Genomic DNA, 20687 nt, shown 5'->3' on the forward strand with positions numbered 1-20687 from the left:
ATATGGACGTATATTTATCGGTTTAACGCACCTAGGAGTGTTAATTTTATGTGTAACTATATCAGTAGCACCTAATTGATCACCTTCAAAGAAAAATAAATCAGAAAAACGGCTACAAAGGTCTATTATACTATCACGTTCCTCGTTGTTAAGGTGTTCCGTTTTAATAGTTTCCTTAATTTTTCTAATTTTATTATCTGCGTATTTTTCTTCGTTAGCAATAAAAACACAATCATTAAAAGGTTCCCACTTTAGATTACTCGTGGTTAATTGATCGATAATAAATGGTTGCTCCGATATATTTACTATATTACTTATAATTTTATCGCCTTTTACCGGACTGATACTATTAGCTATAATTACGTCCTCGTTAATCTCGTATTTTTTTATCGTAATAAATTCGTGTTTAATTTGTTCGTCCGCTCTAATTTGTAAAACGCAGTTACTTCGTGGTGGAATAATTAACGCGTTATTATCGATTTCTTTTTTTTTCTGGTATTATTAATATTTCCTTATCCCAATCTAATACGACTTTGTTTAATTTCAAAAATGTTATGCCTATTATACCTGCTTCAGGTATTGGAAAATCATCGTATACAATATCGAATTTAACTGTAAAAAGTTGTTTGTTAATGTAAATTGGAATTACCACAGATCCTACTGTTTCAACTGGACTTGCATTAATGCCCTTAATCTTTTTTTTATCTTTTTCGTTCACGATTATGTGTCCTTTTAAACTTGAAATTTTTATAATGTTCATTTCCGAACCACTATCAATTAAAAATTTAATTTCGTTCTTAACAAATTTATCCGAAAAACACGTAATATGTTCCTGTGTTATTGGTGTTATAATACGAACGTTACTTCCCGATTGTATTTCACTGATAGACCTATCGTGATTTTCCTGACTATTTCTTTCTTGTTCGTTACGTTTTAATTTACGACACTCACTGATATCGTGATTCTTTTTCCTACAATATTTACAGAATTTACTAGAATATTCGCGTTTAAATTCGGTCTTTGGACTTTGTCCATTATTCGGATTCTTGAAAGTAGCTAGCTTATGCTCGCTTGTTCTACATTCATTAGCATAATGACCAAATTTCTCACAACGATGGCATTTAATCGCGCTTTTATCTCTAGTGTTTTTTTTATCAACTTTATTATTTTTATAATTCGGTGTTTTGTTATACCCGTTTATGCTATTATAAAATTCTGTTGTTGTTTCCTCTTCCATTGCAATTAAAACGGCTTCTTCGAAACCTTGTATGTTACGCGCTTTTAATAATAAACCGATAGTTTGTGGGATACCCGCTATGAATACGCTTAGTGCGTGAGCTCGCACTGTTTGCGCTATTATTTCTGATTCTATTGCGTCCCTACCTACCGTTAACGCGTTCATTAATTCATGGGCTGTTTTTTCAATTCTAATAGAAAAATCTTTAACTGATTCCTTTGCGTTCTGACGCATTTGACTTAATTGTACTTGTAAGTAAGACACTGAATGTGTCGACCCAAAAACGGTTTTAAATAATTTTTTTAATTCATCCCAGGTAGTAATTTTTTTATATCTCACGGCCGATAATGCTTTACCCGTTAATTGTGCCAGTATCGCTTCTAAAATATTAGGTTTAATAGCATCGGAAATATTATTAAAAATGAACTCGCATTTAGCCACGAAAGAAATTAAATCGGACTCTGTTCCTCCCGAAAAAGCAGGAACCAATGCGGTTGCCCCTTGTAAATTTAATTTTTCTGGGTTAACCATTTTTATTTTAAATGTTTCCGGATTATATGATACTACTTGCCAATTTGTGGGATCTCTGTCAGACATACAATATACTATAACAATATATTATTCAAATGACTTACAGAGCTTGCATCTTTAACCGTGGATCGTTTGAAAAGTTGACTTCCGTCCTTCTGGAATTTGATTTCTGTCCTCCCTGGACTAGACCGCTTGATTGAATTCTCTCTGTTCTCCTTCCTGTCGTGAACGTGGTTTCGTCGGTGGGTCTCAAAGTACTTATTTTTTTTGATTTGACTCAAAAAAAAAAAAATTTCGTTTGATGAAGTATGACCCCACACCTGACACCAAATTTTATGTAGTAACCAGTGATAGTTACTGCACGCTTCTTTTACGACGAATGCACGTTCCGTCGTAGGTTGGAGAGTTGAGGTATATAAGTTTAATAATAAATTAATAAGATAATTGATACGTTTATTAACTTGTTAAAACAATAAATGAAAAGGCTTTCGTTAGCGTAAGCACAAGTACTTAGCTACCGGAGAGCAAGTGACAACACTGACTAAGTCTAACTGACTCTTAACTAACTCTACTAACTCTAATTAAATATATGATGAGGACCCATATTTATATGGAACATGCCGTGATAAAGAATCGGATGATCTACGTCAATGAAGTGGCGTGATGTGTTTAATCCAATCAGGAAACGGCATTAGTGGTCCGACTCGGTGGCGTGATATAGTCATAGGCCACTGGACTTCGGAACTACGTTTTTATACTAAAACGTCGGTTTACTACACTGGCTTTCCGAATATGTAGGTTAAGTCGTGCGACTCCCCGGGGAACACGACGAAAAAAATTAAAAACCACGGACGGACGCCCGTCACGCGTAGTACGGAAAACAGTCACCTGGCAACTTTAGCCTGTACCATATTGTGATGGAAAAGTGCTTTTAACTTTAAAATCATTAACATAGCGCTATCTTGTGGTTGGCGGATGTTAGAAGGAGGTTGGAAACGTTTTGCGCCTGTTATACATTTTAATGCAACCCAGTATTCGGTCTTTCTTATCACTATTCGTCCGAAAAATAGTCACCTAGCTTTAGTCACCCAACTTCACACTCGTTTGCAGGGTGATCATTTGTGCAACCTGCCTGCTGAACTGTACCAAAAAAACGCTGGAATTTTTAAATAAAATTAAAGATGTCAAACAATTAATATGTAGATTTAACAATAAATATCAAAGTTATACTTCTAAAGGGTCTTGATTGATTTTTCCCGTAAGTATGTATGCCATATTATATTTTTGTAAGTAATTACAAATTTGCAATTTAGAGGTTAAAAGTGACTCTTAACCCTTCTGCTGTATTTTTTGTTAGAAAATTGTCAACTTTGATCTTTTTATCAAGAACACGTTGTTCCCATTCGTCGAGCCACTTGTGAGTACTCTCTAATACCTGTAAATAATCAACAAAATTAAAATAAAGTAAATAGGATAAATTTCAAAGCTTTTTAAAAAAATTTGTAAAAACCAAATTATATTTTGCTGAAAAAAGCATAAATAGAGAGCTTAATAATTTTGTGTCAAAAACATAAAATTAGTATGTTAATGAACAAAATGGTAGCAATTAAATACATATTTCTTAAAATATTTAAGAAATTCTTTAAGTATTTTAAATTTATAAATTATAATTAAATAATGTGCAATAATAGTTGATCATGTTAAGAGCATGCAAATGTTTTTATCCTTGTAAAAGCATGCAAAAACCTGGTGCATAAGCATATAAGCCAGAAGTATAATTATAATTTTTCTTACTCATTGTAAATACTCCAAGATGATCCAGCTAAATTATTTAAATTTTGAAAATATAAATTTTACAGTTGATTATAACTATATAATATGAATGGTTATTTATATTATATTGATACATGATAATATCATATATTATGAATGATCATACATACATAAAAATTAAAAATAAACACCATTTTTAGTTAATATTTATGAAAACTAGTTGATAAACAAAAAGTAATACATTTTTCCAATTTTACCTAACTAAAAACATAGATATAACTGTGATTATCTATATTTTTTCATAGAATTTGAAATTAATATTGCCTTTTTTTTCAAGTACTCTGAGTTTTCAAAATTTACTTTATATTCATGACTGTTAGGTGACATTCCTTTATTTAACTATTTAAGATTTAATGAATTAAATGTTTCATTAACTTTTAAACAAAAATGTTCAGTAGGTAGCTGTGGAATCTTGTAAAGCAGGACAGTAGAAGCGATAAAACTTAAGACTTTTTGCCATAGAATTACTGAAAACCTATAATATATTTTAACTATCATTGTTATTTTTAATAAATTATAATTTATAACTTTATTTAATAATTAAATTGAGATTATATGACCTGCACAGCTAGTCGAACACGCATTTTAGACGAACTGTTTAACACTAAATGTGAAATTGATAATTTTGGACAGACTTTTAAATTTGCTGGATTACGTTTATCTAAATCATGCATTTTTACAAAATGATCCCATTTTATTAATGGTTCATCTTGATGAACCTATAAACACAAAATTAATATTTTTAAAAATCAATGATTAGCAAATTAGGTTTGGTTGAAAATTGAAATACAGCTAACCTGAAGTTCTTTGTTGTTATAGAGCCGATTCCTAATATTTTTGAATAAATGTGGTGTATCTGCAAAAACAAAGATTTTTCGGTTTGCATTAGTGGGATGCTCAAACCAATTCTTAACTTCATTTAATTTTCCATTAACTCCCATTTCACTCCAAAATTTTCTATTGGGTGCTGCTCCATCACAAACTACTCCATGAATAAAAGCGCCAGTTTTTTCAAGAACTGTGATCGCTTTTATCATCAATTGGGCAAGCACAATACCTTTAGTTGGACCATTAGAAGCAAATACCCCAATTGGTTGGGCATAACTGTCTGCCAAGGGTACAAACATAAAAACCAAATCATGGTTTGCTTTATCAGAGAATGATTTTCCCTTGTCACCTTCATCTCCAAAACCTACTAAACCTGAAAAATGTTACAATACCAATTAATAATTAGCATATATAAGTAGTTAATCATTGTTTACCCGTGTATGTTAGATTGACAGAATTCACAGCTTTCACGAGTAGCCATTTCATCAAAAACAATTATACCGTGCCGTTTAAATTCATCTTTTTGAGAAAGGTGAAGACTGAATAGTTGCAAAAAATTTTCATCAAATCCACATTTTGTATCAATTAAAGAAAGATACCTAATAAACATAATTTATAACACCAATATATACAATGTCTTAGTAAATAGTACAAATATTAAATAAAATAAAAAAAAAAAAAAAACCATATTATTTATTTACCTCCTTATGGTCCGTACACAAGGAAAAGGCATAATATTATGGTTTCTAATAAAATTGTAACCGCAGGGAGAACGCATATGAAACAGCAAACATAAAAGCAACCAATCTTCAGAGTATCTACATCATTTCTTATTTTTGACTTTTGATGCAGATAAAATTTGAAGCAAAGCAATTCGTTGATTATTTGGAACTGCATTTGTGATCAATCTTTCTTCAAGGCTTATAGAAGTTAATTCTGAAATTTGTTTTTGTAAATTAAAAATATTATTTTTAAGCTTTTTATTTAATATCAAGGTTCGATTTTTCTTATTTCTTGTGACATTGTGTCTCATACGAAGTCGTTGCAGTTGATTCTGATATCTATGGCTAACTAAAAGTCTAATTCTACTTGGGGTATTACTTATTTTTAATTTTAGTTTTTGACGATTAAGACTTCGTTCAGCACGTGTACAATGTTCACACTTTTTAGAACTTTCTAAAATATATTGACACATAAAGTGTCTCCGTGTACCAGCCAAGTCAATGAAGGTTTTTTGACTCTCAATATCACCATCTACTTTAAACTCCTTGCAAATATTTAACTGTCAAATGTTTTTAATAGCTCTTCTAATTCTACAATACTATAAATTTTTACCAGGCCAAATTTATTTGCATCAATTTCTTTATCCATAATATAACACTCTATATATATAACAATCAACTGTAAAATTTATATTTTCAAAATTTAAATAATTTAGCTGGATCATCTTGGAGTATTTACAATGAGTAAGAAAAATTATAATTATACTTCTGGCTTATATGCTTATGCACCAGGTTTTTGCATGCTTTTACAAGGATAAAAACATTTGCATGCTCTTAACATGATCAACTATTATTGCACATTATTTAATTATAATTTATAAATTTAAAATACTTAAAGAATTTCTTAAATATTTTAAGAAATATGTATTTAATTGCTACCATTTTGTTCATTAACATACTAATTTTATGTTTTTGACACAAAATTATTAAGCTCTCTATTTATGCTTTTTTCAGCAAAATATAATTTGGTTTTTACAAATTTTTTTTAAAAAGCTTTGAAATTTATCCTATTTACTTTATTTTAATTTTGTTGATTATTTACAGGTATTAGAGAGTACTCACAAGTGGCTCGACGAATGGGAACAACGTGTTCTTGATAAAAAGATCAAAGTTGACAATTTTCTAACAAAAAATACAGCAGAAGGGTTAAGAGTCACTTTTAGGTTAGGAATATAAGTGGCTGAGTGACGTGAAAGTGCTCAGTTGTTGATAGCTTTGGTACATCTGCCGTTGCTGGTCTTCGGGCTCCCTTATATATTGTGGTGCGTTTCTTGTTTACGTCGTGTGGTCACACGGGTGTCCTTGTAGTTGTTGTTGCAAATTCGGACACGAGTAAATGCATCATTAGTGCACTGTAATTATTGGTGCGCTTACTATCCCGACACGTGTCATGGTCATAGTAGCATCTGCATTACCCTTGACACGAGGCATGGTCATACTAACTTAGCCTTGTAATCTCGTAGATATCTTATAGATATCTCGTAGCCCATAACAATACTTGAAAATATACATAGGCACAAATTTTATTATTATGGTTTGAACTTTGAAGTTCAAATATTGACAAAATTTCGTAAAAATCATGAATATTTGCATATTATTTTGTAGAACAGTACCCACTTTACTGCCCCTTTTTATTTTAAATATTATGTATCAGTGGCGTAGCCAAGGGGGGGGGGCTAAGGGGCTATAGCTTCTTCCATTGGCTGTATTTTTTATATTGTTTTGAAATATTTAAATTTAAACATGGAAATTGTCTTACAAATTTGACTAATATATTTCTTGTTATTAGTTTAATAAATAACTTGTATAATAGAATATTTGAATTAAAAAAAAGTATTATTAAAAGTGTTAATTAATTTTTTTGTTGTTTTTGATTTTCAATAGCTAAAGTTATTAATGTAATAAAGTAATAAAGTATTAATTATTCAAATATATTATGATTATAATTTATAATGCAAATAGTATTAAATTAAATATTTTTGTTGTTGGTATCACTATTGAAATAGGATAAGTGGGATTTTTATTTTTCTAAGTTGGCTACAATAAATTAAAAATTCTGTTATCACTAAATATGAATTTGGAAGAAATGACCCCACGCTATCGAGATTATTTTATGGGAATTACGTATAGCTATATAGATAAATAATTTACGAGACAAAACCAAATATTTTAAATAATTTACATTTAATGTATGTTTTTAAAATTAAAATAAAAAAATGACTTAAAAATGGAAAAATGTGAAAAAATAAAAAAATTTAAAAAATGCCAAATAATAGTTTCATTTTTAAATTCTTTGATGTATGAATCGAATTATAAACTTAGAAAGCATTGCCCTATGCTAATCACTAAAAAATGTATTTTGCATCAAAGTCTGTTTCTTAGCTATCAATATCTAATATACATTGATTTTTTTTTGGCATTTAAAGAAACCGCTAATTGATAATTTAATCGTCTTATTTTACTTTGAACCCCACCTTGCTCAGTGATTAATTCTTGTTTGTCATCCAGTAATAAACCAAAATCATGCTTTAATTGCTGATACTAAAAGTGAACAAAAAAAATTTTTTTTAAATGTATTTAACATAAAATTTACTTGATATGATAATAATATTATCTATATAATATATTTAGGTATAATAATATATAATAATAATATATAATATATATATAATATTAATTAATATATGTATTAATATATTTATATAATAATATATACCTTTGAATGTTTTATTTCTATATTTCTAATTTTTTAACTAATTCTTCTTCACTATTAGAGCTTATTAATATTGTATTAATACAATTCTCGACAAAACCACAAGTTCTTAATACTCGTTAAAAATTATTTCACACAATTTTTTTATAAAGAATTATTGTTAAACGTTATGATTATACACTAGTATTATTATTAATACAAATTATAAAATGGACATTTTAAGTGGTCTTAAAATTTTTCTAAAAATATAAATTTATTATTCTTAGGCTATTGTAATAATATAACTTCAAGTACATTTCAAAGTTCCAAACTGAAGAAGGAAGTTCTCTTATGTTTCTTTCATGTAATATTAATAATTCTTTCCACTATAGTTGATATTTTTCCTTCAGATATCTAGGAGTAAAATTGCTAAATGTTTAAAGCTTGCTTGGGTACCTCCACCTCATTTTGCATTTCTAAAAAAGATTGAAGGAAAACAAAAAAGAGTTTCAGTTTAAATATTTGACAATATTTTCTTGGCTAGCTTATAGTCATCTAAAAGAAGGTGTATACTGCAAATTATGTATATTGTTTGCTTTCTCTGGTGGTGGAATAGCAAATCAGGTGAATAATATATGAAACTACTGAACCCATGGTGAAATTTAAAGATGCCATTAATGAATTCAAAAATCATGAAAAAAAGGAATACCATCTTAATATGTCAGTACAAAGGGCAAATTACTTTTTAATAAATTTTGAGAGTGATGGTAGTAAAGCTGTTGATGTTCTTATTGATAAACGTAAACAACAAGTAATTGAGAGCAATCAAAAGAGAATTACCAATTATATAAACAATTCTATTTTGCGCAAGAAAAATTTTTCCATTACGTGGACATAGAGAATCTGGTTTGTTGTCACAAATGAAATAAGAAGTAGTTTAAGTGGCAAACAAGGAAATTTTTCGTGCACTTCTTTCATTTCGAGTTGAATCTGGCGATACAATACTTATGAACCACTTTGAAACCTCACCAAAAAATTGCACAATGATCAGCCCTAGAATACTGAATGAAATTATAGTTGCAGCGGGAGATGTGATAGTTGGAAAAATAGTAGAACGAATCAAAAAATTCAAATTTTTTTCAATACTGGTGGATGAAACAACAGATATAAGTACAGTTGAACAAATAACTGTGTGTATAAGATACATAGATACATCTAACTGGATTATACGAGAAGATTTTGCAGGTTTTGTTGAAATGAACTCAACAACAGGTTTAGCAATAAAAAATTAAATTCTAGATAATCTTAAAGATATTGTTTTAAGTAATAAGTATAAATAACCTCAGAGGACAGGGATATGATGGTGGTGCAAATATGTTTGGGAAAAATAATGGTGCTTAAGCTCTTATTAAAAATGATCAACCACTTGCTTTCTATACACATTGTTTCAGCCATTCATTAAATATTTGTTTGTCTTAAGCTTGTAATGTTCTATCTATTAAAAATATGTTGGGAATCGTGTCTTGTATTGCAACTTTTTTTAGTGCATCTGCGAAAAGAGCTGATAAACTAAAATCAGTTATTGAAGCATTCGAAGTAGGCACAACAAATAATTCCGAACTTGGTAAAAAATGAAGTTGAAGGAACTATGTGAAACTCGGTGGGTAGAGCGCCATGATGCATTGATAACATTTAAGAGCTTATTACATATATGTAGTTCGTGCACTTGAATATTTACAGAATTATACTAATCCTGAAACTTAGGAAAATTAAATTATCAAAAGTGATTTTTTAGTGTCACTTGAAGCCACAGTAACTGGTTTTGCATATACATTGCAACTTAGTTTATCATTGCAAAGTAAGCAGCAAGATTTGTCAAAGGCATTGTCTGATATAATGGTGATTCGATGTGCTTTAGAGGAAATTCGAGAAAATGCTGATGAAAACTTTAAAAGCATTTTCAAAGATATTGTAGAATTTGCAGAAAAAGTTAATGTTGAAATAAGTATGCCACGAATTTGTGGTCGACAAACTTAACGAGTCAATGTAAATGTTGCAGATTCAGAAATATATTTTAAAATTTCCGTGTATACGCCATTTCTTGATTATATAATCCAAGCTTTGCATACAAGATTTGATGACAGACTACTGATGTTATGCCACTGGAAGGACTGATTCCATCAAATTTTAGTTTTTATGACGATGACTCTATTTTAAAGGCAGATATTATTTATGACAAAAATCTTACATATACTGACAGTTCATGTCTTAGAGCTGAACTACATATGTGGAGATGTCAGCGGTATGGTAAAGACGACAAAGCATAATCGGTTTTTGATACACTACCTCACTGTACAAATTTATTACCAAATATTCAGGTGCTGTTAAGACTGTTTGGCACATTGCCGATTACATCAGCTACACCGGAGAGAACATTTTCAACATTGAAACGTTTAAAATCATACTTTAGATCAACCATGACGCAGGAACGTCTTAATGGATTAGAGCAATTGAAAATATAAATAAAAAAGAAAATCTGACCGAATTGGAGGTTCTACAACAATTTTCAAAAACATCACCTAAGCGATTACAGTTATATTGTACTAAAAAAAACGTATAAACAAATAAATAAACAAAAAATTAACAAAAATAATGGGCAATAAAATACATTTAGTCCAGTCTAATAAGTTATTTTTTTAATTTTTTATTATTTTTTTTTTTTGTTGTTGTTATATTACTCCTAATTAAGGGGAAAATACTTAAAAAATTATAAAAAAAAAATAAAATATACTTACAGTCATTGTAGTTTTTATTAAATCATAACCTAATACTGGAGACCAATAATTTCTAATATTATATTATGTATTTACCAAACTCATAATTATAAGAATACTTATTTATACTTATATTTCTGTAAATCTTCATTATTAATTTTTAAGGAGGTATTAGAGTTGTTTTGTACACTATATTATGTTTCACAACATATATGATCTAATAAATCAGAGGTAAAAATGATATTTAAATATCTGAATGGGTGTTTCTACTTCAAGGATATCACTAGGTAAGATTAGGTTATTTTCAAGCCCCCCCCCCCTATTGTAAAATCCTGCGGTCGCGGTAAGAACCTCTCGACACCCTAGTCCCCGGAAGTTTCTATGTGTGCGCTTTCCGGACGCTTTTCAGAATACTGAAGTTGTATAAAAAAAAAAAGTTGTATAATAAAATTGTATACTCCAGCTCCAGTGCCCAATTTCTTCGTCATCCCTTGACGCGTGAGCACTCCCCAGTCAGGACGCGCCCAAACGTAGCCCACTGCTTGTGCAGTTTATGCCGTGCGTGCTCACCCAGGTCACCCAGAGTCTGAGCCAATCACCTATGCCGGTGTGGCAGCGTCCTGACCATGACAGATTCTACCCATTGCTTCTGTTTTGCAGTCTAAGTCTGCTGAATGTTCTTAAGGCTTCATACGTTTAGTAAGAAAAGCTCCGATTCTCGGTAGCCATGGTACTTTCTATTCCCTTATTACTGCCGGTACTGCTTTACATGGCCGGGTTCTTGTGGACGCATGTAGTACGTGTCGGACTGTCTTTGAGCCGTTCCTGCATGCACAGTTGGGGCTTTGTACTAGCTTGCAGCTGTGTAACTTCTCGTTGAAGTCCCCGTACCCTATTAGAAACTGTGACGTATAGTGATCTAGCTTGAATTGGTGGGCGCATCTCCGAGTCAAGTCTGGTATCATGTACTTTGTCCACTCGCCTTTGTCGGTGGCATCGTACCGGGTCTGCCACTCCCTGATGAGCTCTTGAATATCATCATCGTATTCCTGTTGTGAAGACACGCCCGTTCTGAGCCTGTACCTCGAGGTCGAGCGGCAGTTAATTGACATCGTCCTATAGCAGCTAGTCATGACTATAGTGCGGCCAGCGAAATTAGGCGCGTGACCGTCACGCCCCAAGTAGCAAATTTTCATCAGTGTTTCCTAGACTACATTATCGCATAAAATAATTTTAAATGCTCTGACATATTAATAATAATAACGCCTCAGTTCAAAACTGCAATAACTCAAAAATACTATTATTGAGATATAACAGTTTTAAAAAACCTAATATTTTAGAATTACCATATATAATTTTTGGTTATAAATAGAATATTCAAATTTGGAATGCACTTGTTACTATATAAGCAAATCCCAATTATAATTTAAATTTTAAGTATCATTAATTTACAAAGTGTACTTAAACACATATATCAGTATTGAATCAAAATATTCCAAACATTTTGAAATAACTTGACATATTGCATTATTGAATTAAAATTCTACCTAAATAAATACACGCAACAACTAGACTTATTTCATTATTGAACTGAAACACTATACACATAAATTGATATAGTGCATAAATTAACTAGGATGATAAATTATAAACTAGATAGGTATTTTATAAATAATAAATATTTGTAAGTATTTAAAATTTAAAATAATATAATCAATTTATTGTAGAAGTAAAAACATAATATTATAATCTATGAAATAAAAAATAACTTGTATCTTATAACTGTATATTTGTAATTAAAAGTAACATAACTATAAACAAATTTATATTAATTACATTGTATAATATTACATTATTATCATACATATTTCTGGATTAGTCACTTAAGTCATTCTCATTGTTGTCTTTATTTGTTGATGATGATTTTAAGTTTTCATAAAATGGCCAATGACTTTATGGAATTGCATTACAATAACAAAGAGATAAAAGATCTTTTTTTTTAGCATCACTAATTGTACCAGATGTAGTCAATGTTCTTAACTCTGGAATATTGAAATCAATTGATTTTCTTTTTTTTTTGGTGTACATTAATATTTTTAAAAGTTTTTTCATTGTAGCTTGTCATGTATTTCAATATTGTAGGATTATCTTTTTGTATTTCAAAAACTTTAATTGAATTCCACAATACTTTATTACCATCTTTATATTATAATTATTACCTAGGTCTGTTGATAGTTTTTTCAAATCATATAATTCATCTTACTGTACTTCATTTACTATATAAGGTTTTCCACTTTTTTTGGCACATTTTATTATACTCACTCATTGACACGGTTCATAAATAGGACCACTCTTTAGTATTCTTTTAGCTTCGCTTTCTATTCTTGTGCGGATTGAATTTCCTTCGTTTTGAGTATGACCCACTGTAAGGAACTTTATTGCAATTGATGGAATGTTTAGAGTCATAACACAGTACATTAACATTGACACTACATATTTATTTTTATTTTGTCCTCCACAATTATCACAGTAAAACACAATTTTTTCCCTTTATTTCCTTGTTTTTTTATAAACTGATATAGACATGATCCCATTTCACATGAACCTCTGTTACCCATTCCTTCATGCCAAAAATAACAAGTCCCTTCATTATCTTTCACATTATAAATAGTGAAATAATAAATTGCTAGGCGTCTGATAAAGATCGCCTGTTAGTGCGAACGAGTGAAAGTAATTAAAAATAGTCGATCTCACTTATTTCCGAGTAATCTATATATATATATAGCACTAATAAGTAATAACAGAAACCCATTTCATAAAATACTCCTTTATAAATATCCCTGGTTACTTTTCATTAAAATCGAACCACCCAGACAATACAGCACACGGTGGTGTAGCAATTCTAGTTAAAACTTCCTTATTTTATCAACCACTTCCTAACTATAGTTATGATCATATACAATCCTGCTCTATCCAAATCAAATTAAACAACATACCACTTACTATTGGCGCATTTTACTCTCCCCCTCGTCACAAGATCACTAAAGAAATACTTTCAAATTACTTTAATACAATTAAAAATAATTTTATTGTCGGTGGTGATTACAATGCCAAGCACCAGAGTTGGGGTTGTCGAGCCAACAACCCTCGCGGCACCGTACTTTACAACTTAGCCAACGAAAGACATTTCCAAATTTTAGCACCACCTGGACCTACTTATTGGCCTACCTCTCTTAAAAAAAGCCCAGATATATTAGATATCTTCTCAGCTGAAATTCCGGGCAACTTATATTGCTCTACCTATAATATTTTAGACTTAAACTCAGACCACTCCTCCTTATTACTTTCGATTTCTGCAACACCATCAGTTCGCATAGAGCCTCCTAAACTATTCTTCCCCTTAACTAATCGTAAACAATTCCACGATCTAATTAATGAAAAAATAAACTTAAACATTAAACTTAAGTCCAACACAGATATAGACGAAGCAGTCTATAATCTAACAAATCTCATTCAATCGACAGCATGGTCAACTACCAAGCCCGACAAAAATAGAAACTTAAAACCCAAGCCACACCTTATCCCAGAAGAAATCCGTAATCTGATTGTCAAAAAACGCAGGGCAAGAGCAAGGTACCAGGCCTCCCATCTCCCATCTCATAAAATAAAATATAATAAACTTGCAAATTCATTAAAAAAAGTTCTTGAAAAACATAAATCAAATACTTTCGAACAGAAATTACACAAATTGTCGGCTGTAGATGGCAGTCTCTGGCGAGAAACCAAAAGGTTATTAAATTATAAATCTATCTCAACCCCTCTCAGAAAAGTAGATAACTCCTTAGCTATTAGTGACCCAGAAAAAGCTGCAGTGTTTCAATCACACCTTTCAAATATTTTCCAACCCAATGCTGATATTGTAGATAACCTACACATGAGTAACGTTAAAAAACTTCTTGATTCCCCCTTATCAATAGGACCTCCTACAAAATACTACACTCCTAACGAGGTGAAAAACATAATTTTAAAATAGTCTAACAAAAAATCTCCTGGCTTCGACCTAATAACCGCAGAAGTCGTCAAGTGTCTACCGAAAAAAGCAATCATACTATTAACTTACATTTACAACGCAATTCTAAGACTCTCTTACTTCCCCTTACTATGAAAATTCTCTCACATCGTTATGTTCTCCAAACCCAATAAACCACCTGACTCTTCTATTCTGAATAGAATTCAAGAAAATAGGTCTGAATCCAAATGGTTAATTTGAATGAAAGTTAAACTTAATAACAAAATATGTCTTTATTGCATATAAACAAAATACATGTAACAAATAAAATAAGTGGCTGAGTGACGTGAAAGTGCTCAGTTGTTGATAGCTTTGGTACATCTGCCGTTGCTGGTCTTCGGGCTCCCTTATATATTGTGGTGCGTTTCTTGTTTACGTCGTGTGGTCACACGGGTGTCCTTGTAGTTGTTGTTGCAAATTCGGACACGAGTAAATGCATCATTAGTGCACTGTAATTATTGGTGCGCTTACTATCCCGACACGTGTCATGGTCATAGTAGCATCTGCATTACCCTTGACACGAGGCATGGTCATACTAACTTAGCCTTGTAATCTCGTAGATATCTTATAGATATCTCGTAGCCCATAACAATACTTGAAAATATACATAGGCACAAATTTTATTATTATGGTTTGAACTTTGAAGTTCAAATATTGACAAAATTTCGTAAAAATCATGAATATTTGCATATTATTTTGTAGAACAGTACCCACTTTACTGCCCCTTTTTATTTTAAATATTATGTATCAGTGGCGTAGCCAAGGGGGGGGGGCTAAGGGGCTATAGCTTCTTCCATTGGCTGTATTTTTTATATTGTTTTGAAATATTTAAATTTAAACATGGAAATTGTCTTACAAATTTGACTAATATATTTCTTGTTATTAGTTTAATAAATAACTTGTATAATAGAATATTTGAATTAAAAAAAAGTATTATTAAAAGTGTTAATTAATTTTTTTGTTGTTTTTGATTTTCAATAGCTAAAGTTATTAATGTAATAAAGTAATAAAGTATTAATTATTCAAATATATTATGATTATAATTTATAATGCAAATAGTATTAAATTAAATATTTTTGTTGTTGGTATCACTATTGAAATAGGATAAGTGGGATTTTTATTTTTCTAAGTTGGCTACAATAAATTAAAAATTCTGTTATCACTAAATATGAATTTGGAAGAAATGACCCCACGCTATCGAGATTATTTTATGGGAATTACGTATAGCTATATAGATAAATAATTTACGAGACAAAACCAAATATTTTAAATAATTTACATTTAATGTATGTTTTTAAAATTAAAATAAAAAAATGACTTAAAAATGGAAAAATGTGAAAAAATAAAAAAATTTAAAAAATGCCAAATAATAGTAAAAGAATATAAATCCCGTGGAAGCGGGTTTACATTGGAGTCGATCGATGGGCTTTTGCTAGCAGTGTACAAATATACACCGATGGGCGGATCATCGTATATTGAGTTACCGGCGTATATCGATAGGAAGCGGGCGACTATCAACCCACAGAACGTAGACCGGTATTGTTTCAAGTGGGCGATTCTCGCGAGGCATGTGACGAAGCCGCCGGTATATCGTGTCGGAGAAAATTACAGGCAACATGAAGATAAATATAATTTTGATGGCATCACCTTCCCCACACCTCTATCGGACATCGCTAAATTTGAAAAAAATAACATCAACGTGTCAATAAATGTATACGGTCTAGACAAAAAATTCCAAATACCAAAATTGCCGAGGTATGAGGTCTACCCGCTGCGTGTTGTTGACGAAGAAAAGAAGGACCATTTCGACCTGTTGATGGTGACGGATGGTGACAACAGTCATTATGTATATATATCTAATTTTTCCCGACTTATACGATCGCAGAAAACAGGACATAAAGAGAGAGTTGTTTTTTGTAAAAGGTGTTTTACCAGTTTCGACAACCGAAATTTAAAATACAAGCTGAGCGGACAGGAGGCGTTAGACCAGCATAAACTGATTTGCGGGGCACACAAACCCATTCTACCCGAGATGCCGAAGGAGGGGGAGTGTATCGAGTTTAAGGCGTGGAAAAAGACACAGCGACACCCTTTTGTTATTTACGCGGATTTCGAAGCATTGTTGGTGAAGACGGAGGAAAAGAAAGGCGAGAGTACTACAATTATACAGAGACACGAAGCCATGAGTTACGGGTTTTTAGTGAAGGCGAGCGACAACGTACCGGAGGAGTTATTGGAAGAGTACGAGATACCGGCGGGGCCGGTAATCTACAGAGGCAGCGAAGACAGAACGGACGTGGCGAGACATTTTGTGGAGATGATAGTTGAGGTGGCCCAGAAAATTGAAAAACTGATGAAGACAAATTTTCCTATAAAAATGAGTGAGGGCGAAGAAAAAACACATCAAGAGTGTACTACGTGTAATTTATGTAAATGTTGTTTAGCCGGGGGCGATAAGGTTAGGGATCACGATCATTTGACGGGGAAATTTAGGCAGACTTTGTGCTCTAGGTGTAACTTAGAGTTACAACAACCTAAATTTGTCCCCGTCTTTTTCCATAATCTATCAAACTATGACGCACATCTTATTGTAACAGAACTTGGATATGATACTCAGACTATCAACGTTATTCCGAACAGCGAAGAGAAATATATATCTTTCTCGAAATATATAAGTAGTACCTTCACTGTTCGGTTTATCGACACGTTCCGGTTTATGGCGTCGAGTCTGTCGTCCCTGGCTGAAAATTTGGTTACACCCGAACATGACAACTTCCGTGAGACAGCCAAACATTTTGTCACCGGAGATATGCCGCTCGTGACTCGTAAGGGCGTGTACCCGTACGAGTACACGGATAGTTGGGAGCGGCTGAAGGATATGAGTTTACCGAGGAAGCAAGATTTTTATAGTACGTTGACAGAGACCGGGATCAAGGATAATGAGTTTGAGCACGCGAAGGAGGTCTGGGACCACTTCGACTGTAAGACGCTTGGTGACTACAGTGACTTGTATTTGAAGATCGATGTGCTGTTGTTGGCGGATGTCTTTGAAAACTTCCGCGACGTATGCATGAGGGCGTACAACCTGGACGCCGCTCATTATTTCACCGCCCCAGGCTTGAGTTTTGACGCGATGCTTAAGTTTACCGGTCAAAAGCTACAGTTATTGCATGATTACGACATGTTGCTGATGTTCGAAAATGGTTAGTATATATATATTATTTTTAAAAATATGAATATAATAATCTTATTAATTTTTATAGGTATACGTGGTGGGTTGGTACAAGCGAGCAAACGGTATGCAAAGGCGAACAATGTAAAGACCCCGGGATATGACGAAACGAAGGAGAAATCATGGATAATTTATCAGGACTGTAAGTATATTTTTTTCAAATCTTATTATTATTATTATTATATTTCATACTTATTAATTTTTATAGGCAACAACTTGTACGGATGGGCAATGTCCCAGTACATGCCGTACGGTGGGTTCAACTGGGTTGAACCCACATTGAATGGATTACGTGATTTAGATGATACCTCCCCCATAGGACGTGTATATGAGGTGGACGTATCTTATCCGAAAGAGCTGCATGATCAACATAACGACCTGCCTTTCCTTCCACAAAACAGTGTGCCAAGTGGTTCGAAGGTACGGAAGTTGATGGGGACGTTCGAGGAGAAAAAAAATTATATTGTGCATTACAGAAACCTGCAGCAAGCGATTAAAAATGGATTGATAGTTGAAAAAGTAAATATTTATATTTTATATGATTTTAAACAGATTTTTAAAAAAAAAAATTTCTTATTTTTTACAGGTACATAGAGTAATACAATTTAACCAGTCTGACTGGCTGGCTAAATATATAGAGTTGAACACTGTGATGAGGAAGAAGGCGAGGAATGATTTTGAAAAGGACTTTTTTAAATTGATGAATAACGCTGTGTTTGGTATGTCGCTTTATTTATTATATTTAAACATTTTTACTAACATTTTATTTTTACAGGAAAAACAATGCAATCGAAGAGGAAGGAGATGAAGATGGAGTTGGTATCGTGTGAGAGGAGGTTACAGAAACTTATTAATAAGTGTACTTTTAAACATTGTACAAATTACAATGAGAACCTTAATGCTGTCGCCCTAGAGAATAAGATCATTAGATTTGACAAACCTATTTATATTGGTAAATATACTTTTTTAAATTACATTTTTATCATTTATTAACATATTTATTATTTACAGGTTTTGCGGTGCTAGACATATCTAAAACTTTAATGTACGATTACCATTATAATGTAATGAAGAGACACTATAGAGACAAAATTGAGTTAATGTACACTGACACAGGTAAATATATTAAAAACTATTCTCATGTATATAATATATTAATTTTTCATTCTTTTTTCAGATTCACTAGTATATCATGTTCAGACGGAAGATTTTTATATGGACTTGGCTGCTAACCCTAGCTTGTTGGACCGGATGGACACTGCTAACCTGCCCAGTGACCATCCGTGTTATGTGGCAGATAGGAAGAAGAGTCCGGGATTCTTTTCTGATGAGGTGGATGGTAATGTGGTGACAGAGTTTTGTGCTCTTAGGGCAAAATCGTATGCATTCGACGTTTATACAAGGGAGAACAATGCTGGAGGAGGAGAGAAGATCAAGGCAAAGGGGATAAGGCAGCACGTAGTTAAGAACCACATGACGTTGGAAGACCATAGGAGGTGTTTGTTTGGTGAAGATGGAGTGGAAGCATATAGGGAGAATGTTTCAATACGGTCATTCAACCACCAACTTATGACCATAAAGACCAATAAGTTAACATATAACAGCTATGACGACAAGAGGGTGGTACTGCGAGACAAAATAAACACACTAGCCCACGGACATTACAGTATAGAGTAAGTTATTACAAAATAAATATTAAAATTATTTTACTAACATTTTATCTTAATTTTACAGGAGAGATGAACCAGAGGATGAGTAGACAGAACTTCAACATTACTTTTATATATTGTATATTTTTTTCTGTTAATTAGTTTTATTGTAAATATTATACGTTATATAGTTTGTTATATTTGAGATAGATTAATGTATATAACCTTTGTATATATTTTTTTTAAATGCAACACATAAAATTGAAATTATTGTAAATACTGTGTAACAGTATGTTTTTAAGTTAGATTAGTGTATAAACTTACAGTATTTTAGTTAGATATTTAAGTTTTTTCATATTTATAATGTATAATTGTTAGATATTTAAGTTTTTTCATATTTATAATGTATAATTGTCAGATATTTAAATTTTTTCATGTTTATAATGTATAATTTTTATTTACTCTGTACGTATAACCTTGTATTTGTTAAATATTTAAGTTAGTTTACAATGTTTTCTTATAATATTTTTTTTCCTGTTAATAATCATGTTTTTTCTGTTTCAGGTTGATGGAAGCCCATACATATTTAATTTAAAAACCTATGTAAACGCTATCATATATAAATGTATGTTAGCATATAAATAAAAACAATGTTAAAATATAATATAATCATGTTTATTAAATAAATTGTATACAATTTTTAAGAATTATTTATAAACCATTTCCTTATAGCAAACACTTTATAGAATGTACACTGTTTAGGATTTAAGTCCTTATGAAAGATACAACAAGGAAAATTTTCTTCATCACATATTTGATCCAGTCGAGGACAGCCCAGGTCTTCAATGTTGATGACTGCGACGTGTGGTATATACTCCATAAGTAGTTGTTTTTTCTGTTCGCCTTTGGTGTAAATGCAGTCAAACTTTAAAGAATTCAATATTCTACTTAGCTCTTCATATTCGATATCACCATAATCTACAGATATCTGATGATAATTACGTTCTAACCACTTGTTAGTTTTTCGACTCTTGTTGTCTTGTATAGATTTTGAATTTTT

General features: G+C 31.6%; 3 protein-coding genes and 1 pseudogene across 3 annotated transcripts; 3 read left to right on the forward strand and 1 right to left on the reverse strand.

Annotated features, from left to right (window-relative positions):
* Nucleotides 1-4429: 4429 nt before the first annotated feature.
* Nucleotides 4430-5992, reverse strand: LOC126553587 (uncharacterized; annotated as a pseudogene).
* A 10210-nt stretch (nt 5993-16202) lies between these two features.
* On the forward strand, nt 16203-17954 carry LOC126553588 (uncharacterized). Its single transcript, XM_050208730.1, has one exon. It carries the CDS (start codon nt 16203-16205, stop codon nt 17952-17954), a length of 1752 nt encoding a protein of 583 aa, XP_050064687.1.
* A 238-nt stretch (nt 17955-18192) lies between these two features.
* Nucleotides 18193-18699, forward strand: LOC126553589 (uncharacterized; the record flags this gene model as incomplete). The annotated part of the gene is made up of 2 exons (XM_050208732.1): nt 18193-18497; nt 18565-18699. Coding segments are annotated over exons 1-2 (423 nt in total), but the record flags the coding sequence as incomplete, so codon positions are not given.
* Nucleotide 18700: 1 nt separating this feature from the next.
* On the forward strand, nt 18701-19874 carry LOC114124892 (uncharacterized). Its single transcript, XM_050208729.1, has 4 exons — nt 18701-18930; nt 18990-19094; nt 19156-19651; nt 19713-19874. Exons 1-4 carry the CDS (start codon nt 18762-18764, stop codon nt 19735-19737), a joined length of 795 nt encoding a protein of 264 aa, XP_050064686.1. The 5' UTR covers nt 18701-18761; the 3' UTR covers nt 19738-19874.
* The last annotated feature ends 813 nt before the right edge of the window (nt 19875-20687 follow it).

The sequence above is a fragment of the Aphis gossypii genome, unplaced genomic scaffold (assembly GCF_020184175.1).
Source record: "Aphis gossypii isolate Hap1 unplaced genomic scaffold, ASM2018417v2 Contig00275, whole genome shotgun sequence".
Taxonomy (NCBI): Eukaryota; Metazoa; Arthropoda; class Insecta; order Hemiptera; family Aphididae; genus Aphis; species Aphis gossypii.